A 24988-nucleotide genomic window follows, 5' to 3' on the forward strand; every position below is an offset into this window, starting at 1 on the left:
ACATTGGTATTTTAATGATTGCACTGACATCTGGTGGTCATTTCCAGGTGTTTCTCTGCACAGCTCCTGTACCAGATGATGGATTGATCTGTACCTCAAACTCCACCAGAGCCACTTTTATCTGAGCCCTCCAGTGACCAGACATGACACTCTAATTCACAGTAAGTTGTTGATTGCTGGGAATATCTAGATGTATTGTTTTTTGGTTTTGTTTTTGTTTTTTTACCCAAGGTATTGAGATTAGAGGCAAGAATAGTGATAGTGTGGAAGGGGTCTAGGAAAATGATAAATAACATCAGAAACTCAAATTTCTTTGTGGAATTTCAGGCTTACGAGGGAGTTATATTTATATAGAGGTATCCTTCCTGAAATGATACCAAGTAGGCCAAAGGCATTAAAGTTCTTAGTAGCAACAAGTCAACACCAGTGCAGGTGTGACTGAATATCAACGCGACAAACCTTAAAAACTGGGACATGTGGTAAACTGCCTTATTAGCGATCTGGCTAACAGAAACAGGCAGGGGATGGGGGCGCAATCAGATGCAGGAAAAGAGAGAAAGTAGGAAAGCCATACTTCAAAGTATAGCTTTCCTTTGTTTTCTGTGTTCCACAAAAATGTGAAAAGGAAATGTTTGCGTATTCAACCACCTCCCCACAAAGCCTTCCTCCTTGGTCACCTCAGAGGGTTTCCCACAGAAAACAATTTAATTTCCATATACCATAAAGAGGGTACTGCCAACCCTACTTTTCATTGGAGGAACATTCCAATCACCCATCCTATTCCTTCTAAGAAGTGACTGTAGGCAAGAGGCCTGTAAAAGCCCAGCATCTTACATCACTAAAAGCTCAAAAAGACAGAAAAATAATACAGCTCCCTGTTAATTCTCATGTCATCAGGAAAGTATCACCAACATATGAGACAGGAACATTTAAGTAGCCATAACAAATGAGGTATCTGGGATCTCTCAGAAAATGCCAAGCTGCCCCTCATTTGTCTCCTTATGGTAAAAAGTCCTACTAAATCTATACATGTAAAAACCATTAAGTATCTAACGAATCACTCAAAAAGTCTTTAAAATTTTTATTTATTTTTGAATGAGAGAGAGCGTGAGTGGGGGAGGGGCAGAGAGAGAGAAGGAGACACAGAATCCGAAGCAGGCTCCAGGCTCTGAGCTGTTAGCACAGAGCCGGATGCGGGGCTTGAATTCATAGGACATGAGATTACAACCTGAGTCGAAGTCGGACGCTTAACCAACTGAGCCACCCAGGCGCTCCTTATGAATCATTTTAAGAAGTGAGCATGCTCATAGGAGTTTGCAGGTACCTTTTATACTATACTTCCCCGATTCCCTCCACCCTGCTCCCTGCTTCTGTGATCAGAAATCAATAGCTATAAAACTTGGAATCTTCAAAAACACACCAGACACCAGGTTGGATAAGGCTGTGCTTTATTACATGCATAATTACAAATCTGTGCTAAGTGAAAATGTATAAAGCAATGGCGACCCGGGTTTATACCACACAGAGAAAGGGCTGGACAATCCCATTAACCCTTCTGCCAATGTCCATTACATTGCCTTTAACATGATTGTTTCCATTTCTTATGATTTGCATAGCACTTACTTGTCAAAGTACTTTCCATTCATTGTCTCAGTTTATCCTCACAACAACCCTGTGAGGTAGGTAGGGCAATTAACACTATCCCCATTTTGCAGATGGGAACACTGAGGCACAGAGCGGTTAAGATCTCGAGGCTAGTTAGTAGAAGCATAAGGAATAGAAACCAGGTCTCCTAACTCCCCAGCCTATGTCTTCCTTTTTAGACTATGTTGCTATGCATGACTAGGGAGCAAAATGAAGTGAGCAGTAAGCTATAGCTTTGGTACCGGCTGTGCCTATGAACGGGGACCAACATCTCCATAAGCTAGAATAAAGCTAAGAAAGCATGACTTAAGGGTTGGCAACACTCCAATAAATAATTGCTCTGAACAGCTAAGCACCAAGCTTCCTAGGGAAACTTGGGCTATATTAGCTTTGGTTGATGCTAGTTTCTGTATTTGCCTAGCTACTGCTGATATCTACACATTAGCTTCAGTTGAACTTTTACCAACACTTAGGAACTAAAATGTTCAGTCAGACAGGTTTTCTTTGGCTTCTGCAGTTGGAGCCGGCCCTACAAATGAGCGTATTACAGAGAATTCATATGTGGCCCATGGGCAGGAACCCAGCTTTTCTTACCTTCCTGGCCTCATCAGCTCACACAATGGGTAATATTTTTCCCAGAGCCAGGAATGAATGAACAGAGGTAAGAGCAGGAGGCTGGCCTTGGTCAAATAGAGAAGAGTCACCATCATGACATCAACATCACCCTTAGGTGACATGACCAGGGTGCTGTCGGTCAGGTCCAACTCCTTTCTGGCCTGTACCTGGTTAGCAGCATAGCTTCAAAAGACAGCTTAAAAGAACAAAATATTAAACATCATTGTTTTAAATCTAGAATGCAATTAATTCTTAATCGTTACATAGTCCTAAAGGACCAAATATATAATAAAAATGTAAATACTTATTGAAAAGCTGAGTACTTAAAAGGCAGGGCAATGGGAGAGAAAGGAGGGAGGAAAAAGGATGAAGTGAAATGGAGAATGGAAAATGAGCACTCTTGAAGGACCATGTATTTTGAGGTACACTCAATATGATAATGAGACTGAACATTCCCACCCTGATAAAACCATCTCAGGCCACTCCCTCATCCCCATTTTGCCAGATGGCATTTCACTCACTAAATCCTAGGCTGCTGCTGACTTTCAATACGTTTGGATGAGTAGATGATAATGTTTAGCTCTGACTACTTCATATGTCTGCCTTGAGATGCTAAAGCCCTCAACACTCTCAACAAATACTACTGCTTTGGCCTCTACAGTGGCACAAAGCCCTGTTTGGCCCACCAACTCAGAAGCATCTTCCATTCTCTATTCTCAGAGAGATGCTGTCCTTTCCCCAAGGTTCACATTCAAAACAGCACACTTGCAAACTGAGAAAAATGTGAATTTGTGGATGACAGGAAAAAAAGGTGGGTGGGGGGGAGAAGAGAGAGAAGGAGAGGCAAAGATCATTTTTTAAAAACCATCATATGCTGTTTCTCCTTTTAAAAGGCCAAACTTTGGGCATGCAGTGAGTGCACTCAAAGGCTGAAGACCCTTTGGCTGGAACTGAGAGGTAGGAATTTATGACTGTGGGATTAGGCAGGGTGACTTGATAGGTCCCATCCAAGAAATGTGAACTCTGTACATCGTATACTTTCTTTCCTGGGCAATTTGGCAAAATCGGACTGCACAGTGGAAAAAACAATTTTGTTTCTTACATCACTTTAAAACTTTGCCCAGATCCAGATGTTTAGAAGTGAGACTGCAGCCAGCAAACATTTGTGGAGTAACGTGAAGTTGCTAAACACTTGCTGTTCCAAGAACTTCTCTCCTTGGAGCACACAACTGAAATTGAGGCAGAGCAAAACTGAATGGTAGCCACAGGTCCATTACATTAATTTCACTGCAAATTGACACAACTCCCTGAGCTCTGATCTGAGAAACCCTCACGTTTTTCTTTTTCATACATACATTTCAATAAGTACGTTCTAGGGAGGCTAAAATAGAGATTTAAAAAAATATTTTGCTATCAAAATTCAAGACAATCTACCTAAAGCTTATCATTTAGGCAATGGCAGTAGACGTTGCCCTCCTTTGTGAGCAGATGTCATGGGTCAGCCTTCTCCATAAAAGCCGACTGCCTCCAGCTAAATGTTGCTTTGAGCCTGTCCCTGACATGGAAAACACAGTCTTTGAAAGACCACTCGACTTTTTCTCTACCTGAGGCACATGATCGAGCAGTTTATAAATGCTAGGATGTATGGCTTGGGGCACAGGATGGCCTTCCTCCAACCATCTTGTAAGAACTCATATATTTTCTTACTGGGGCTTTTCCACTGCCACATCCTTCAATTCTCTCCCCAAAGGGAATTCAGGCAAACCCAGAGGTGGTTTAAAAAAAAATCAAGGTTTTAGGACACTTAAGTTCAGACCACATATTTAGACATCAATTTTTTTCAGGACTAAATATCCTACTTCCCATCTACTTTCTAAATTTCTAATTTTTCTCAGGGTTTTCTCAAGCTCAAAATTCTGTGTACCACCCTGAAAAATGTTCTCCTGCTTTCTCTGAACTGATGGGTGGCAACATGGCCAGTCATCAGTAAGTACTTTGGCAATGTAAAACACACTGGCCATTTCAAATTCTCAATATTGTCTTCGCTATCTTCATTAAAAACTCAACTTCAAAAGCTGCACCCCTTGTGATTAAAAAAACAAAAACAAAGATACCATGGGGTAGCAAGTTCACCTTCCTGTTCATCACATCACAACACAAACCAAGATTGAGACCCAATGGAGACAGGTGATTCAAATACTTAAAACCTATAGTATAATATGCCATGATTTCTGTGCATGACATACTCTACTGCATGATGAGTTTTTAAAAATAGATTTGCTCCCCCCACACCTGAATGAGTTCATAACATCATGGTTCAGAGTTACTTCACAGCCTTAGACCACACTAAATCCCCATTACTTTCTCTTTCTCATGTTCAAATGAAATTGGAGACTTGCTAGAGAAATTTACACTATGCTCGGCTTTTCCTGAAAAGGGGTTCAGTTTCAGCCTCTGGTGCCAAAACAACTGAACTGCTTTGCTGTTCATTCAGCGAATTGATCGTTTGTTCTGCCTACTGGCAAAATCCAAAGTGTCATCAGTGTCAGATTATCCACCAGAGGCTATCAGTTCTTTGGACTATACCACCTCCACTCGACAGTTGGCCTGAACCAGAAGGAAGCTGGGGCCAGAAAAGAGGAGAGTGTCTGAACAAACATCCAAATAGAAACGACCTTGAAAGTGGCCATTAGTTTGCATTTTCAGTCCCTTGCTTCTTTCCCTCCAATGGTATAACCATGCATTACCTGTTTTGGCTTCTTTAATTATTTACATTGAAGACCTGACTATACAAAATATACCAGTTAGACTTTTAATGAACCTGTAGACTCCCACTCTTTTAATGGCTGGATGTCTACGGTATATTTTCCCTCGGAAAATCCTAACTCTCTTGAAGCACTTATTGGCATTCTTTTATAGCTCCTTCCCTTGTGTTGGGCAATTTTCTTTTCTTAATGCCAAAACAGACTAGTTTCAACTCAAATTAATTTGCCAATCACAGATTATCTAGCCTTTTGCCATTGAGGTATGTGGCCATTTGAAGCGACTGACAGACCTCCCTGTATCAGCTTTGTTTGTTGGTTAAGTATGTCCAACTGCTGAATTGGCAATAGCAGAAAGAACATTTTCCTTTGCCTTAAGACAAGAAACTCTTGAGTGTTAAGGTGCTGAGCTAGCAGTCTAGCGGAGAGCTGTAGCCACAATTAGCCAACCTTTGAGCCAAACCATAGGATTGGACATATAATGAATACCATACACTATAGCTACTTCTAGTATATGTGTTACAAGGATTCCTGAGAAGCTGAGGTTAATGGATGAGATTTATCAGGAGTGAGGTATCAAAAGGCTACTATTCTCTGGAGGGCCAATCGGTGCTTAGCATCTAGAAAGTATACCTTGGCACAGTGTTATCTGATTTCTCGAAATAATTCTCTGAAGTAGCACCTTAACACTGGCTCATCTGTCTAAAATCAAAAACAGAGCCTAGAAGAAACACAAAGGCAAACTTAGGCACCCTCCATATCACTGCTGCCCTATGAAATGAGACCAAACTTTTCATTGTCATCAAATACCAGAAATACTAACACTTCCTGTTTTGCAAACTTTAGCTGGACGGCTAATAAGAAAAGATAGGCAGTGAACCAGAAATACACAGATAAGAATGACTTCTACGCAATACACAGGGGTGGTCTGGCACATAGCCTCATCTCATTCAAGGAAATCAGTGGCATGGAAGGGACAAAAGATGTAAAGTGACTGAGTCATGACTATGATAGAATATAACCTAGGGAGTTTTTTCTCTTTCATTAAAATGTTAGAGTGATATACTTTAAAAAAGAAACTCTGGTGACTGCCTTGATATTTGAAAGATAAAAATCAATAAAAGCCTTGGCTGTCCAGTTCTGGGCAATAAAAGAATTTCAGATGTTGGAAAGATAAGAACTAGGGGAAGAAAGAAAAGAAAAGAAAAGAAAAGAAAAGAAAAGAAAAGAAAAGAAAAGAAAGGAAGGAAAGAAAAAAGAGAAAGAAAGAAAGAAAGAAAGAGAGAGAGAAAGAAAGAAAGAAAGAAAGAAAGAAAGAAAGAAAGAAAGAAAAGGAAGAAAAAGAAATTCTAGATTCAGGGCTCAGCAACTTTTAAAATGAGGAACCCTGAGGTGTTGGGGGAAGGGGTAGGGGACGGGGGGAGGATATCCCTAGTGACTGATGGTTCTAGGCTGGAATGGTGGTGCAAGGGGTGGGGGTGGGGGGTAACAGACTTGTCAAACAGGAAAGGCTGAACTTGCAGCCCTGGCAGTTAAGTCTTGCTGCTGTGGGCATGGGCACAGGAAGGGAGGGAGGCACAGTGGCAGCAACTGGGCTACAGAGCAAAGCCAATGGCTGTGTGTTCCCTCTGGTCCATGTGCCCTAAGATTGCTGAGCCCTGGTTTACAATTTAACTAGCCCTGGAAGTTATTTTTTGAAATCGGAATGATTAACCAGGAATGGCGCTCAATCCCAAAGACAGGACTCAGGACTGAGGAGAGGGAGGGGAAAAGAATGGAGGAAAACAAGGGGTACCAGCTGCACATGGGGACAACAAGAGAAAATGAAACCGGTATCGGAATGATGGTGGTAGCTCTGTGATTCCACCGGGTGTCCCTACAGTGTGATGTTTTTCTACTGCAGTAAAGGTGGTAGAAAATTGAGACAGGCACCTTTTCAATTGGATACAAGCACCTTTGGTGTCACCAGGCCTTGTCCACACCCCTGGGTCTTAGGATGGTTCTGTATTTTATTTAGAATTCTAAGGAACCCCAAGGGAGTCACAGCTGCCTATCCTATTCCAATGCCTCGAATGGATTTGAAAGTACCCCAAGCCTAAATTCATGTTCACAGGGACAACAACTGGCCTGTTATATGTACTTAACACTGGAAGGAGGCATGAGTGCCCAGTTATTTTAGTACTGGTGGTCTTTACGAAGGAATGCATGAGAATGCAGATACAGCTCAGGATCTTCCCTGGTTTATCAGTATGCAGTCCAGATTTGGTTCCCTTTACTATTCTTACATATTCCAGAAGCCTAAAGCACCATCACTCATGGAGGTGGCATCTGGGTAAGAGAATTAGTTGGGACCTCACAAAAAAACGTGAAATTCCTAGTCATTGACTCGGCTTAGAACTTTACTAATCATTCATTTCAAGGAAGCTGGAGAAATCATTCCTTGTTACTAACGAATTCATGGCAAAGTCCTTGTCTACTGGACTAACAAATACCATCTGGAAAATCACCCTTTTGGCAGACAAGGAGAAAGTTCCATAACTTATCTTTGTGCACTTCAAAAGAGTACCAGGAACAAGCAAGCTATAAAAGTCAACCTCTCTAAATTTGTTTAGAGGAGGTTAACCAAAGCAGCATTGTCTTATAATCAGATATTAACATACACATACACACACACAAACTAATAATGCTAAATATTGTAACAGGAACAAGAAAACATTTGAACTGAATTTTCACAGTCTGAAAAACAGCATTACTATTTTCCTTCTGGCTTTCCTTTCTGTGTTCGGAAAAGCAAAGCCCCTTAGTTTACACTTCATCTTCCACCAATGACAGAGTCCAAAAAAGTGACTTGGTCATGAGCTTTCTGCAGGCTATAGGTCAGGACGGTTGGAATTTTTCTTGCATAGTTTTCAGTGATTGCATATTGGCTAACAATTATGTTTTAAATTAAAAAAAATTTTAAAGAATTAAACCCTAGCAATCTTGTTTATTCTCTCATGAAATCTTCCTAATGCGATATCACAGAAGCCTAACTGTATTTTCTCCTAAAGAGAAGATTAAATTCCAGAGATTATGTAGTGCAACTGGTTAACTTATAGGAAAGAGACAACACACTAATATAACTTCACCATCCAAATATGGGAAATGTGTTTTGGGTACCCAGTAAATAAAATACATCCATGGTCTGCAATGTCCTTCCTGTTTTATATCCAGCACAACCCTGTGAATCTAGTTGAAGAGAATGGAGTCAGGATCTTGGTTCGCCATCTGTGCTATATGCTTTAGCACATCCTTTTTGGTAATGATTCCAAGCAATCGCCTAAAAGAAAACAAGGCAACAAAACAAAAACAAATCGGTAGTTAACATTCTCAATGGTGATGCTTTTCCTCCTCAGGCCTTTTCAACTTTGTCTTCAAACACTAACTGCAACTTACAGTGTTATGTGTGCCCAGCAAATGGGACAGCACATGGGTCCCTAAACAGGCTGCAGACATTTCTGCTTCACATCTCACATCTTGCTATTTCCTCTGCTTTAAATATTCCCTACGTATCTGAACCTTATCTCCTGCCACTCAGTTCAAATGCTGCTCTTCCAGAACACCCTCTCTGATCCTACAGGCCAGCAATGACCGTGACCCCCTTGCAGCAACGGCATGATCTACACACTTGTCTTGTTTGCTGTCGTGGAATGCATGCTCCTGTGTTCTTAGGTTCCCTGTGACACTGTGCACTCCTTGAGGGCAGAGAAGGGCCTTATTCACTTTTGTGTCTCTATGGAGTCTAGTGGAATACCTTCTTGCATGAAGTAGGGGATTCAGTAAATGTTGAATGATCAGTTAGGGAAAGTCCCCTTGCTGATTTCAATCCTGCAAGACATCTGTTACAACATTTAGAAATTTTAGAAAGTGAAATTCTCATATAATTGCTGGATTGGCATACCATGTTTAGAAAAAAATCCACCCTTCTCCTCAACTTCCCTTCTTTTCCAATAAAAATAGCAGGGCTTCCTTTACTGTATAAGAAATATCCCTGAAAGAAAGAGCCTTGGCCTTGGGAGTCAGAAGACTTGTGTTTAAAGCCTCTCCCTACTATATATTGATTGTGGGCTCTTGTGTAAATCTTTAAACCTCACTGAAACTTGGCTTTATCATCCTCCAATGATAACAGCACAGGTATCATAAGGACCAAATACTATACGAATAATACCTAATATCATTATAATTTTGGTGCTGTCTCTTCACAAGAACACAGCCATTTCCTTTGTGGGGGAGGGGCCGTGTTATTTATAATGTGCAGCCAGCAGTTCACATTTCCCAATCACACTTTCTTCCCCAAACTCCTTTTCCATTAATCATGATGATAAAAGAAACACATCTGTCTTCATCTCGGAGCTTCAAAAGGCCCTATACATGCTACTAATGTTCAGATGAATTGGGTTCTTCTTTCTCTCTCTACACTCTTTCCTCCCATGATCCAATTTGCCTTCACCAAAGAGCTCTCACCCATTGTGCGTAACCAGGCACTGCCGCAGTCCCAGCTTGCGGAAGATATCCACTACAATCTCCATGGGTGTAAGGTCAGTCACAGTGAAGGGGCTGAGATCCAGGATGTTCCGAAGCTTTAGGGTGGGTGGTGTGTATGGTGGCATTGGAGGAGAATGCTCAGTGAAATAAATGATGGAAGTGCTCACAACTCCATCCTGTTTTTTGCGAGCATTTTCTATTTGAGAAGTAGAAAAAAAAAGTTGAAAATAGAAGTGCCAGTTCAATCCTTCTGGCCCCTCATTGGTCCTGTCCTCCCTGTGTCGTCCCCCATTTTGCACATATTTATTTTATTTCCATAGTGGATTCCATTATCCCCTTTCTGAAATCCTTACCGATTGAAATGATGAGATCTCTTCGGAGAACAAAACCCACAAGTCTTTGGGATTCCCGGGACACCACCACTGGGAAGCCACTATAAGTGGTTTCACTGATGATAGTCTCTACATCTTCCACGGTCATGCTGTCCTGAGTAAGGACAGTCAATAAAGGATCATTTCTACGGGGTTTCATCACATCCATTGCCAGGGTCTTATGAGCAAACTCTTCTTTGGCTTCAAGAAAGGGGTAACCATTGAGACGAATGTGGGCATCATAGATGCCCTCCCGCCCCAGAGCATCTGCCACCCACTTGCTTGTCATGGCTGCAGCCATCAGAGGCACAATGTACTCCAAGCCACCAGTTAGTTCAAACATTATGACAACGAGAGAAACAGTCATCCGAGTCACCCCACCTACAAGGAAACAGATACAAGCTACTAAAAACAGAAGTCCAGATTCATTACAATTAAGGGCCTGTGACAGGAGCCCATCCAGGCAAAGCCCATGTACCAGAAGCATTGCTAAAAGGAGGTCTCACCTATAACTGCACAGCGGCTGGGTTAAAGTAAGTTTATAATGGATGTGAGTCAGATTTCTCAAAATAATATCTATAAAAGCACCAGATGCCATCTGGATTTTTCTTCTTTTGTTTCTTATTTGTGTGCTGCTTTCTCCCCCCTAATTAGAAAAGTAATTGCAAAAGATATCCACAATTGGTATAACACTGCTAGGACTATAGGTTCTCTGGAATGTACAGGCCATTGTAGGAAATTCAAACATTGTTTTTAAGTATATAAAAGAAAGTCATTATCCATAAGCTCACTGCCTAGAAATAAGCAGAGTGAAAATTTGGAATGACTTTTTCAAGTTTTTTGCTATGCAAAAATATGTATTTGTAGGTAGGTGAGCTCATATTATATGTTTAATTCCCCACCATGCTCCCCTCCCCCCACTTTATGTCAGGAACATTTCATATATTATTACAAATTCATTTAACATTGGATTTAAAGATGTTAAATATTAGCATCACATTCAATGGCTATATAGTATAACATTATATGGATTCACCATAATTTATTTAACCAGTCCCTTACTGTACATATTTAAGTTGATTCCAATTTCTTGCTATCATAAATAATACTGTGATGAACATTCTTGGGCAGATATCCTTATCCGAGTTTCTGATAATTTCCTTAGTAGGATGAAATTTGAGAGTAAAATTACTCTCAAAAGGGAGGAATATAGCTATAGGATAAAGAATGCTTTCTTAAAGCACTTGAAAAATGGCAAACCCAACAGGAAATGGATGCTTAATAAAAAAAAAAAAAAAACCTTCAGGGGCACCTGGGTGGCTCAGTAGGTTGAACATCTGCTTTTGATTTCTCAGGTCATGATCTCATGACCTCTGGAGCCCTGCGTCAGGTTCTGTGCTGAGCATGGAGCCTGCTTAAGACTGACTCTCACTCTCTCTCTCTCTCTCTCTCTCTCTCTCTCTCTCTCTCTCTCTCTCCTTCTGCCCCTCCTCTGCTCATGTGTGCTTGCTTGTGCTCTCAAACTCTGCAGTCGACTGTGTTTAATATCACACGTCTTTATTCTGTCACCTGTGTGGCAACTTCTTTGAAATCAATGCAAACACTACCCACCTAAGCAGGCTGCAGCCCCAACCATCGCATAAAGTCCAGGGGTGATACAATCTGCTCCTTGACTACACCAGCTATTAAAGATGGCCCAGTCATGGTGGTAATAAGCCAGCTGCTCCATTCCTACTCCTAAAAGTCGGCCTGCTATAGCACCAACAGCCATGCTGGGGATAAATAGGCCAGATGGGATCTGCAAAGAGAAAGCAACAGATGGTTAGTGAGAAATGATGCGCTTGCCTGGCATGTGGTAAGGGCTAGAGGACTGACCCTCTGCGAAGCAAACAGGCCAATGACAATTTAACTATGCACTATGCTAGCAAGTGGCCATAAATATTTGTGTAATGCTACAGGGGCTAGAGGTTCTCTGGGACGTGCAGGCAAGTACGACTGCAAAGAAGCTTACCCTGATTCGGGGTCCATCAGGCAAGAGCCTGAACTCTCCAGACCAACACAGAACTGGAGGCAGAAATTAAGCCTTTCCCAAAGAAAAAGGAAAATAGATGGAGTTTCTCATATATGCAGACATTTTCCCCCAATGCTGAATTCTTATCAACAACAATTACCCTCTATTGACTATCTTCCATGCTCTATGCTGGATACTCCACTAACAAGATTTCCTCAGTTCTTTATAACCACCCCAGGAATAGGCATTATTATTCCCAAATCGCACAGAACTTAAGATTCAGAGAGGTTAAGTAACTCACCCAAGCTCAAGATACAGTAAATACTGGTGCTGGGGTTTAAATGCAATGCTTAAAACCACTCTCATATATTGAATCTTAACCCATTGCTCACATGAAAAGGATGGTACATGAGGTTTCATTTTACTTGGTAACAGTATAAAGACGAAATGATTACATTTTAAAAATGAGGTAGTAACTATGGATTGCATGACTATCCAAAAAACAAAACAAAACAAAACAAAACAAAACCAACAATGACAAAAAAACCCTCTCATCTGTCTCCTGCTCTATTTCTTGACTCGATTTCTTGACTCTTCTCAATTTACTGTGTTAGGGGAAGGAAGTTATGACAAGGGCAAAATCATTGAAACAGCAGATTATTTTTAAATAACTTGTGTTCAATTTTGGAATGCATTTGAATCTGGGTGGGTTTGATGGTCTGACTGTTCACTTTAAAAGAAGGAAGCCGTGAGGAAAAAACAAACAAACAATAAACAAACAAACAACTCAAGAAGCGCAGCAAGACTTTCCAGGGTGTTAGGAAGATGCATGACAATTCAGAGGTTTCTAGCACTGCCTAAACTGAGCGCTTGTCTCTCATTGTCTGGTTTGAATAGAGGGGAATAACTCAGTAGTTGGGTGCTAAAGGAAAGACAAATAATCTAGGAAGGAGGAGGAAAATACCTTAACAAATGTTCCTTTCTGGTTTCTTCTGAAATACAGAAATGATAACAGGTACTGAAAATAAAAGATGCTGGCCTGATGTCTGCTGTTGAGAGTTTCAATATTAACTTGGGATCACCTGTGAAGTTCTCAATACACAGGCACTGATAATGACTGTAAAGAATACATTTAGGTATACATCAGGTTGAACTTGATGAGACTGCTCTTTTAGTGGTCAAAACGGTTGAGTACTGGCTACTTCATTTGGTTCAACTTAATATTTTGCTTTATTGGCAAACTCTAAAGCCACCCTATAAGGACCAAAAACATGTTGGGCAGATATTGTTTTAATACAAAATGCACGTGAATAAATACCTCACCATCCTTTCTGAGGGCAAAATATGTGCTCCACGGAAAAGGAGAAAACATTTCTACTTACATCTCATCATTGAGGTGTGCATTTGGCCTAAAACTAGGCTTAGATAATTTTCGATAGAAGTTCAATTCTCTAGGAAGTTAGGAGGACATGTGGGGGCAAAAAGGGCTTTTGAGGGTGGATGATAAATGTTGTGTGGGGTTGGAAGTGCCACAGGAGCTTTGAAGATTTTATATCTTGGCTTTACCCCTCAAACCCATAGCCACACATATATCCACTGAACATCAAAAGAATCTCCTCACCTTCATGCCAAAGGTGAATATAGTGATGACAATTTTCAGTATGAGTGTCAAGGCCAGCTGCCACATGGCACTGTAGACTCCCACACCAGCCGGTCTGTCAGGCAGTTCACCCCCCTTGCTTGTGTTGAAACGGTTCTCATAGTCACAAAGCTTGGAGGAATCCAGAAGGCCACAGTCATTAAACAGCTCAGAAATGAGCTCACTTGTGCTCATGCGGGTGTATTCATTGGGGAAAGCCAGGATAGCAGTGATGGCTGTCACAACAAGTACCTCTATGACAGGATACTTGCCCAACTGAGTGGTCTTACGCTTCTGACACCAGGCGATGTTGGTGCGGATAAACAAAGCACCCCACAGACCACCAAATATACCCAGCAGAATGAACGGCACAAGCTCAAAGAGATGCCATGGGGTGTGAAACTCCACATAAAACAGAACCAGTCGGCTGTTTCCAAATGGATTGATGGAACGTAGAGTAAATGCTGCCACCAAGGCAGCAAAGAATGAACGCCACAACGTTTTGAGGGGGAAATAGTAGCTGACCTGTAAGAAAGAAGGTGGGAAAGCAAACTTAGAGCAGTATGCAGACACAGTTCCAGGTGAAAAGCTGGTGCTGCAGGAATGAGAGCTCAGGACAAAAAAACTGCCCAGAGATCTCTGGTCACGTGGTAAAACACGGAGTTGATCAGAGAGCTTTGGGACTGCACCATACATACACACTGGCCAGAATTCCTGATCCAAAAGCAACATGCATGTCCTACAGACAGTTAAAAGTAGTTACCTCTTCTAGGCTGAATAACACTCCACCGATCGGTGCCCCAAAGGCTACGGATACACCAGCTGCTGCTGCAGCCGACAAGACCTACAATCCAAAACTCAAAATTAGTGACAGAAATAATGCCACCTTTCTTCTGTCAATCGCATGTTTAAAAGGAACGTTAGTGGTTGACATTTCTTTTAAAACTTTACATGCTCTGTAACCAGTTTATCAAAGACAAAATTCAATTTATATTTATTTGAGAGCAAACACTGCATGCTAAATTTTGAACACAGTTCAAATGCTTGAACAGGCAAAGGGTCTTTCCTCTGTAATTAATTCAGGCATGTACTTTATTCCACATCATGCCCCCCAGCCCCAATACTCTCCATTCACTAATGAAATTGAGTTTGTAGACCTAGGAACCACCTAAATGAAGAATTTTCAGTGATGTATTTACACAGCACTCTCTGTTAAGGAATGCCTTTTAAACGAGAGTTTAGAGAAGGCTGTGATGATACAAAACTGAAATAACAATTGGCTCACATCTATTCAGGAGATGCAAATATTCATACAATGGGTAGTTGGGGTTTCCTGTACTATGTGCCCTACTCCATACATAGTGACCTGTGGAAAAAGAAATAGGGAGGCAACTAGAAGCAACTAGAAGCAAGGAGATAGATTTTGAAGGGAAGAGAAGACCTAAGGGTGTTTCAATGTGGCAATGAAAAGGGCTAGGTGGAAGAGGAAGAGGAAGGGGAAGAAGCTATCAGGGGGAAATAAAAAGGGACAAGGAGACAGAGAAAGAGAGCAAGTAATATACTTAGCCCTACCTTTGTAGGCAGGCATATGCATGTGCATGTAAAATATGCATGAAAAACACACCGAATTAATGGGAAGAAAAGGTCCTTTCATTAGATTCTGGTTGCTGTGGAGTGAGAAGTGATTTGTACTCATAAGGAAAATTTTTAAAAGAAAGTTTAGGGGTGCTTGGGTGGCTCCATCAGTTAAGCGTGTGACTCTTGATTTTGGCTCAGGTCATGATTTCACAGATCTTGAGATCGAGCCCCACATCAGGCTCTGTGTGCTGACTGTGTGGGGCCTGCTTGGGATCCTCTCCCTCCCTCTCTCTGCCCCTCCCCCACTCATGCATGCGTGCTCTCTCTCAAAATAAATAAACATTAAAAAATAAAGATGATTAAAAATTAAGAGTTTTTGAAGAATAAAATGGTTCTTGGCAAAATAAATAGGCAGGTTTCTCTGGGCAGGATGGTGCAGGGCAGGAAAATGAAGGGGAGGAAGGAGTGAGACGTCCAGGGCTAACTTGGGAGGACTTCAAAATCCACAGCTATATATTGGCTTTCATTGAAAGCATTTCAGTGACTGTTTGGGATGAATTATGAGAAAAAAGAAAGAATCGTGGTGGCTAGTTTGCTTCAATTTTTTTTTGTTGACCGAGTGGAGTCTGTCCATGCCCTTCCTTCTCAAATCCCTATTCTACCTTCAAGCATCTGCCCACTTTGACAAGGCCCCAGGACACAAAAGGGTGGCTGCCGATGGTGAGAACAACAGGAAGAAATAACTGGAAAGTCTAAAATAAACAATAGGAAGTGAGCTCAAGATGGAAATATTCCTGGGTCTAGTTAAAGGAATAAATGACATCTGTACAGAGAAATAGCCCAAACTCCCTCTCATAAGGAACTACTCCCCTTCTATAAGGAACTACTTGAACAGAAATGCCAATTTTATGGAATGAAAGTAACTGGCAATCTGTAGTTTCAAAGTCACCCCTGCCCAGGCAAAACCAGCAGCAATCAACACTTTACTCTTGACAGTTAAAATGTTTTTTTTCCATCTCTTTAGCTTCTGTCGTGCATTATTACCATCCAACAACCTCAGCAATTGAATACTGCCTTTATGCCCTTCTACCATTTGACAGGTAGCTAAACAAGTTACTCAGATCTCCCTCTCCCTCTCTCTCTCCTGCTCACCTTCTTCTCCTGCCAGAAACATTCCCCCTTGAACTATCAAAATGTATTCCATATTTGAAGTTTCAACATCTTTGAGCTTCCTTCTGGGCCTTATGGTTTATTTTGTTTTGTTTGGTTTTCAGAATAAATCACTAGGTTCCCATTTTGTGAAAAATCCTTTCTAATGAGATGACCTTGGCCATGACCCATTTCATATGTGATTTCTTTGTAATTCAAGGAAAATAGAGCAAGAACCATTATTTTCTTAAATCCTTCATTATATCAGGATAAAAGTAACCAATGACTTGGAACATTTTTAAAAACTGCTCTTCCTCTTCAAAATGATATACGTTAGCAACTACATAAACATGAGAACCACTACAGAGATGTTGTGGCAGGACTACTCTGGTGGGATTGAGGCAGAAGGCAGAGAGAGATCCAATACATAGAGAAACTCATTCAGTGTGGCAGTAGGTAGAAATAAAAGATGAAAAAGCTGGCATCTGAAACAGGCTGAGTTCATATTCGTTCACAGGAATAAACGACTGCTTCTAAAAATCTACTATTATTTTTGTAACTTATTTTGTAATAGAAACAACACATACTTGTATAGTTATATATAGTAAAAGTTATTATAAAGTCCTTCACTACCACCTCACTTCCCCACTCACTGCAGGTAGACATTTTTAATAGTTTGTAGTAAAACCACTTTCCAGACATTTTCTTTCTAGGTGCACATTTACATAATTAAAAAAAAACATTAATTGAATTATTATTTGTATGCATTGTTCCAAAACTGGCTTTTGAAAATGAATGATATTTTATAGCCATAATTCCATGTCAATGTACATAAGGCTCTCTTTTTTTAACGACTGCACAATATGCTACAGCATGGACAGAATACTGTTTATTCAAATCAGTCCCATTGATGGACATTGCGATGGTTTCATTTTCTCATGATATTGACAAATGCTGCACATGAACTATTCCCAAATGCATACCTTTGTGCACATACACACACGCTAGGATGTCTGTAGGTTAAATTCCTAGAGGTAGAGCTGCTGGGTCAAAGGGTGTCTGTGTTGACATTGGGAGAATCCCCAAATTCTCATCCCTAAGACTGTTCCATTTATGCTCTCACCAACAAAGAAACTACTTGGGCCACCTGTTCTTACCTCTCTGCGCTTGGCCTCATTCTTCCTGTATTTGTTGAAGCAGTGGCACAGGATGTTCCCACAGCAGCAAGCCACGTGCACTAGGGGGCCCTCTTTGCCCAAGCTCAAGCCTGATGACACGGCCAGCACCAACGTGATGGTTTTGATAATCAGGGTCCACTTACCCAAATAGCCCCTAATAATAAAACCGCTCAAGATAGTTTTTATCTGCGGGCCAAAAACAGAGAGACTGAATATAGGCTAAGCAAGTAATCAAGGCTGGGAAGCAATAATCCGGACCTCATTATAGAAACTGCACCTTTTGAACAAATGACCTATAAATGTTTGACCTACAGTGACCCTAATTTGGGAGGAAGCCTGGGAGCCCAGGAAAGCAAGAACTGTTCTTTAAGATTTCATGTTCCTTATATTTTGGGGGGCCATGTGTTAGCTGGGCAAGGGAGTACAAGCATGGGAGTCTGTGTATATGGAGAAGAGGGGCAGGGAGGGGGGTGTTTTCCTTACTTATATCCTTATAGGCAAGTATAGCCTTGATTCTCTGCCAAAGAAATTTATAACTATGACTTGGTCAGGAAACAGAGAGGGGTAAGGTCATCTGGGCAACCTCAAATCTCAGTGGTTTCAGTCACTGTCAAGCAATCTAAACCCAAAGTAGTTAGAAACAGGATTTCAACTACCTTCCTAGCCTGAATCATATTGTAGGAAATGTAGCAAAATAGCTTTGTTTCTTCAACTCTAACAAAGTTGACAATACCACTACTTTTTCAGGCCAGGATCTTGGGACCCTGGGAGCTTCTTGGGTAGGGAGTGGGGGTTGGTCTTCAAGGGGCCTAATTCACCAGGAACCCCCAGGGGGGCTAGGAATCAACTCCCTTTAGTTTCCAGGTGGCCCAGACTGAGAGAAGACTTGTGGAAAGACCTAGAGAGACTCTAGATTTCCTCAGAGTCTGATCCTGTTTTATATTCAAATTGTGGTATATGCTGGAATACATACTAAAGGCTTTTAACCAGGAAGGAATCATTATTGTCACCATTTATAAACCACTTGAGAGACTTACCTCAGGAATTCCGGAGCCACAGGCATAAGGCGCAAATACCTTGACAAGAGACACGGCAAGGAAGGCAAATAGGAGAGCCCAGAGGACGTACATGAAATAATTGACTATGTAGGCAAAGGCTCCCTGGAACAAGGGAAAAGAAAGAAGCTTGTTTTAGTGAGGCACGCCGCCCTTCTGAGTAATCGGTTTTCGGGAAAGGAGATCAGAAAGAAAAAGACCAGTATTAAATAGCTCAAGATGTTCCAGCATTGTCAGAAAGGCAATACTGAAATAGTGTCAGCCCACTTGGTACTGAAAAAGAGAGGATTTGCTACACCCAAAGGAAACCAACACCAGCTTCTAAGGATGGACAAAAATGAAGAACGAACAAAAACCTGAAGCAAACTCCTGTTCCTTATGAACACTTTGATAGGTTTTGTAGTCAAATATATATTATTTTATGCCAATTTTATTAAGAGTCTTGAAAGCTCTTTTACTGGAATGGCTGAACTTTGGCTACACATTTGAGGTGAAGACCAGCTGGCTACCTACATTGGTGTCAAATTCTCATAGGAGGTTAGAGTGTTGAAAATTCCTGAGTGTTTTTTCTTTAAATACACAGTTCAGTTCTATAGAGAATCACCACATCTTTGCAAGAGTTTTGCTATCACAGACTCAGCAACAAGAATATGCAAGTGGAAAGTTTCAGGCTCTGACCATAAAACGAAACCAGTGAGACACCAGCTGTCCCAAAGAATAAAACAGCAACAGCTATTTCTAAAATGGAGAGAATACACTTTTGAGACTATCCTCCTATGATAATGAAGATGGCCAGAAAATAAATCTAATTTTGACCACGAATAAGGAGTCACCAACATAAAGGGCTTACAAACAGTTACATCTTACAAAGAAAGCTATTTTGAACATTAGGAGAGAATGCTTACTGATAAAAATATTAGAAGTTGAAACTCGCTCAAAGTATATGAAACACAACTCACTGGACTTCTGATTTAAACATAAAACGTAATTAAAATAATTCACTGACCTAGAGAAGGAGAGCCAAACTGCTCAGATTTTTTTTTTCTGAGTTATAGCTTTGACACAACTTTTCCATTAGTTTAGTCCCTCAGAGGAATAGATAATTGCTCTCTCTTGGCCTTTCAAATGAAGCTAGGGAGGAAGAAGGCTCCAGAGGGGGGAAACAGAGAGAGAGAGGGAATGGAAAGGCAAGTAGCTAAAACTGACTAGAGGCAGAGACCTGGAGGCCAAGTTCTTGGCAGGAGAACTCAGAATCTAGAAGACTCTCTCCAGGCAAGGATTTCATTCATTAAAAAACAAAAACAAAAACAAAAACAAAAACAACCAGCCAGAGAAATCTGTCATTTGAGCAAATCTCAAGTTCCAGTTTGAATGCTACAGTTGGAATACTTAAACACATGTGCAAGGCTATAACAGGGTAGCACAGGGGAGCCTTGTGGTAATGGAACAATAGTTCTATGTCTTGATTGTGGTGGTGATAACACAAACCTACACGTGGTAACACTGCAGAGAACTACACACACACACACACACACACACACACACACACACACACACATCTATGTGTGTAAAACTGGTGAAATAAAGTCTATGGATCATATTCTTGCTTCACCACTGATCAAAAAAATGCAAGGGGATCACACACACACACACACACACACACACACACACACACACTCACCCTGAATTCCAGGGCTTCTCAAACTTTTCTACCCAAGTATTCCTAATCTAGGAGAGAGGGTTGGGGGTAGGACACTCAGGAGCAGAGCTGAAACATAGATTGTTTAATATTAATGAACATGGGACTTCTGCATTCCTTTGTAATTAAATGTAATTTCAAAAAAAAATATTCAGAAAAAAACCCTGATATTCTGAGAAGGCACACAGCATTTATTTTGTGGTTTCACCCACCGGCTGGCACACAGACCTTACTCTAGTTTGAGAAGGATAGATCTAAACCCTCTCACACATATGGTATGTGTCTAACCCTTTTATTGAGCTCTTTCCCTAAGCCAATGTGTACAGTCATATAGGTACATAAACACTCTGATTTCTGATTTTATTATTTTCCTATCCTTCTTTTCCCTTGACTGTGTGTATGTATGCGTGCACGCAAACACACACACACACACACACACACACAGACCATTTCAAATTGTCTATGGACCAAAGTAGGAATAAAAATGCATTCTAAGGGCACCTGGGTGGCTCAGTCGGTTGAGCGTCCGACTTCGGCTCAGGTCATGATCTCACAGCTTGTGGGTTCGAGCCCCGCGTCGGGCTCTGTGCTGACTGCTCAGAGCCTGGAGCCTGTTTCAGATTCTGTGTCTCCCTCTCTCTCTGAGCCTCCCCCGTTCATGCTCTGTCTCTCTCTGTCTCAAAAATAAATAAAACGTTAAAAAAAATGCATTCTAAATATATAAATAGGGGTGCCTGGGTGGCTCAGTTGGTTGGGCGTCCGACTTCAGCTCAGGTCATGATCTCACAGTCTGTGAGTTCGAGCCTCGCATCGGGCTCTGTGCTGACAGCTCAGAGCCTGGAGCCTGCTTCAGATTCTGTGTCTCCCTCTCTCTCTGCCCCTCCCCTGCTCATGCTCTGTCTCTGCCTCAAAAATAAATAAAAACATTAAACAAATTAAAAAAAATAAATGTATAAATAAATATCCTAGTCTTGTCTCAGTCACTTCGCCAACAGAGTAAATGAGTAGTAAGCTGAGATGGTACCTGTCTTAGTTGGTGGAAGAAATGGGAATTAAGAGTTGCTTTGTTCTGTTTTGTGGGTTTTTGTTTTTAGTAGGAGAGATCCAACAAACAACCCAAATGGTAATAATAGAAAGGGAAGGAACTGAAAAACAAAGTCACTTTTATATTGAAAAATGTATGCTAGGAGACAAGGACAAATGAAAATATTGATTTAATCTCCAAAGCAGGCTATGGGCAATTTTATTCCTGCATTTCTGTTATTTTGATATGGAATGTATTCCTTTTTTAAAAAATGTTCTAATGCAATTCTCAGGGGAAAATTACTTTTGGAGTCTATACAATGGATACATTTTTAACCCACTCCATCTTAGTCAGAAATTATAGCGTGCCTGTTGGCTGGCTCTGACATTTTTACTGGAATTATTAGAGAAAGACAGATTCAGTCACACTGTGTACTAACAACTGAGAAGAAACACCAGGACTGTTTTAAAAAAAAAGCAAAACTTTTAAGCCACTATGTAAGCATCAAATGATTCCACATGGCAGAAGAGATGGATGGAAATAGGGCTGCGCTTAAACCACAGAGAAAGGCAGCTGGCACTGGTTCTCCTTTTCATGAAAAGGAAAATGGGGGCACATTCCACAATTGTCATGAGTACAGTATAAGAAATGAAGCAAATGTGGGGCACCTGGGTGGCTCAGTCGGTTAAGCGTCCGACTTTGGCTCAGGTCATGATCTCACGGTCTTTTTTTTTTTTTTTAATGTTTTTATTTTATTTTTGAGACAGAGAGAGACAGAGCATGAGCAGGGGAGGGGCAGAGAGAGAGGGAGACACAGAATCCAAAGCAGGCTCCAGGCTCTGAGCTGTCAGCACAGAGCCCAACACGGGGCTTGAACTCACAGACTGTGATATCATGACCTGAGCCGAAGTCGGATGCTTAACCGACTGAGCCACCCAGGCACCCCAATCTCACAGTCTTTGAGTTCAAGCCCCACATTGGGCTATGTGCTGACAGCTCAGAGCCTGGAGCCTGCTTCAGATTCTGTCTCCCTCTCTCTCTGCCCCTCCCCTGCTCACACTCTCTCTGTCTCTGTCTCTCTCTCTCAAAAATAAATAAACATTAAAAAAATTGTTTAATAAATTTAAACAGAAGAAATGAAGCAAATGTAAGAATAAAAGTCAGTGGGGGATGCCTGGGTGGCTCAGTCGGTTGAGTGTCCAACTCTTTTATCTCAGATCATCATCTCACGGTTTGTGGGATCGAGCTCTGTGTCAGGCTCTGCAATAACAGTGCAGAGCCTGCTTAGGGTTCTCTTTCCCTCTCTCTCTTGCTGTCCCCCACTCACACTTGAATTCTCCCTCTTTCAAAATAAATAAATTTTAAGAAAAAAGAATAAAAGTCAGTGGTTCTGTGATCTTCACAACATGTTACCTCATCTGTGCTGATGAGAAGCTGGGACCAGCTATTCCACTCAGGGCATTTGTCTCTGTCTTCGAAGGTGACGTGCTCAGAGTTCCAGCAACAGTGTTCATGGTTAAACCAGAATCCCTCTGTGCATATGCCTTCTTTTAAGTCTGTCATCCAATGAGCAGAAATGTCTATCAAGCCAGCTAAGGAGCCTGATTTGAGGGGAGGGAAGGGAAGGCCAAAGTTGTCAGAGAAAACGAGGAAAAGGGCATCAAACTAATGGATAATCATAAACTTTTCTGTTCCATTTGCAACCTCTTTCTGATGGTCTATTTGATTTCCACCTATCACCTCTAATAGATTTCACCTGTCATTACATATGCCTGTTCAAGAGTGTACAAAATACAAAACATTGTCTGCATTAAACACCATGTCAGTAGAATTTCTATACACGGGGAACTTGAGGAGAGGCAAAGTGGTGAGGTGGGAGCAAGGAGCCTGAATATTTGCCTTTTAGTTGATTTACATGGCAAAGACTCTGCTTTGACTTACAGTTGATGGATACCGATCCATGAATACAGTCGAGTTTATTAAAGATCATTTTATTCTCACTATTATATAAGACTGAGAAAATGTGGATTGCCTGCATTGAAGAATATTATATTTATTTGACATGGCTGGGGGAAGGAAGGGAGCTGTTGAAGACTATGGGGAGAAGAGCTCAGCCTTGTTAGCAATTTTGCTCCATGGATGAGGGAATCTGAGCAGTGGCAGGAAGGCATTCTAGGCTAAGGGAACTGAATCGGTAAAAGCGTAGACTGCAATGCACGTGGAAAATTAGATGAAGCTATAGACACGTTGAAGCCTTCTGAACCTAGGATGTGAACATCCTGGAGTTTTCGTAGTGAAAACTTATTATGCATCCATCAAAGAAAATTATGAGAAGATGAATAGTGAATGGGGATTTATGTGCTATGGTTAATAGACTGGTAGGGTTAAGATAGTTATAGAAATTTCTGGCTTTCTCATTTCTGTTGTCCAGATGAAGAAACTCTGGCATAAAGAAATTAAATGGTCTAGAATCATGCTTTAGGGAAATAGCAAAGACATCATAAATTTCACAGCCTCTGAATTCCCAGACTGTTTCTGTATTCAGGCACACTGCTTCTATTGTTGCTCTGCAATACTTAAAAACAAAATGCCCTGTGTGTACAAGGGAAAGAAAAATATTCACTGGCCACCTAGTGATAAGAAATACATTAAAAAGTTGAGGATATTATACCTACATTCCAACAGGCTGGAAGCCATGTCATATGTATGTTTGGGTAGGTGCTAAAAGTGTTAACACAGGTTATTTACATACTTGAATAACCTAATCAAATCTAACACGCTGTTTGATACCTCCTCTTGGCCATGCCTACCTTCTCCTTCTTCTAATTCTTACTGCACTTACTGCCCAGATTCAAAAATTAACATGTGTTACAGAGTTAGGCTTGTTCCCCATGTTGTCTCACGTGTGCATGTCTTATTCTACCTAATGCGGTACCCTCAATCCTATCTTCCCTTCTATTGCTATTTCTCCTCCTTTTCCTAATATGTTTCCCCTACCCTACAGAATAAAATGCCTTCCTTTGTCCTTGTTACCATTTCAAGCTTCTGTTCCTTCTCTCCTTCTAATGCCCCCCAAATATCTCCAAAATTTCTACACTGGTTGCTTCCCCTTGAAATCTGACTCGTAGTATTTATGAGATAGCTTTCCAAGATCATTGGTATCCTACCAATTGCTAAATTATATAAACTTTTCTCAGCCCTCTTCCTTCTCTGCAGCCTCTCTGCAGTACTTAGCATTATAGACCACTTGGTCTATTATTATCCAACTCTAAACTGGCCAGACCAGGGGCTCCTGGGTGTCTCAGGTGGTTGAGTGTCCAACTTTGGCTCAGGTCATGATCTACAGTTCGTGGGTTCAAGCCCCGCATCAGGCTCTCTGCTGACAGCTCAGACCCTGGAGCCTGCTTCAGATTCTATGTTTCCCTCTCTCTCTGTCCCTCCCCTGCTCACACTCTGTCTCTCTCTCCCTCAAAAATAAACATTAAAAATTATTTAAAAACTGGCCAGACCATTCTCTCTCTCCTGTGCAAGCCAGAAGGAGTAGCTTTAACACCCTAGACCACAGGTTGGCAAATTATGGCCCAAGGGTCAAATCTGCCTCTATGCTTGTAAATAAAGTTTTGTCTGGTCTCAGCCGTGCTCACTTACCTATTGTCTGTGGCTGCTTTCGTGCTACAGAGACCATGTGGCACACAAATCCTAAAATATTTACCATCTTGCCCTTTACAAAAAGACATTG

The 24988-nt window shown here is 41.2% G+C and overlaps 1 protein-coding gene across 6 annotated transcripts in view; it reads right to left on the reverse strand.

Annotated features, from left to right (window-relative positions):
• Positions 1-1431: 1431 nt before the first annotated feature.
• CLCN5 (Cl-/H+ antiporter 5) overlaps positions 1432-24988 on the reverse strand; it is a 181407-nt gene continuing 157850 nt past the window's right edge. For 4 of the 6 annotated variants that reach the window (XM_081793284.1, XM_081793286.1, XM_081793285.1 and 1 more), the window contains 9 exons: positions 22663-22850; positions 18509-18631; positions 17451-17657; positions 14330-14410; positions 13549-14091; positions 11528-11714; positions 9899-10297; positions 9525-9741; positions 1432-8340 (listed from right to left, as the gene is read on the reverse strand). In XM_081793284.1, coding sequence (XP_081649410.1) covers positions 8250-8340; positions 9525-9741; positions 9899-10297; positions 11528-11714; positions 13549-14091; positions 14330-14410; positions 17451-17657; positions 18509-18631; positions 22663-22850 — 2036 coding nt within the window. In that variant the 3' untranslated portion in view covers positions 1432-8249. The remainder of the gene's footprint in view (positions 8341-9524; positions 9742-9898; positions 10298-11527; positions 11715-13548; positions 14092-14329; positions 14411-17450; positions 17658-18508; positions 18632-22662; positions 22851-24988) is intronic. The other 2 variants (XR_014136793.1, XR_014136794.1) reach the window with 2 other exon arrangements.

Source organism: Panthera onca, chromosome X, assembly GCF_046562875.1.
Source record: "Panthera onca isolate mPanOnc1 chromosome X, mPanOnc1 haplotype 2, whole genome shotgun sequence".
Lineage (NCBI taxonomy): Eukaryota > Metazoa > Chordata > Mammalia > Carnivora > Felidae > Panthera > Panthera onca.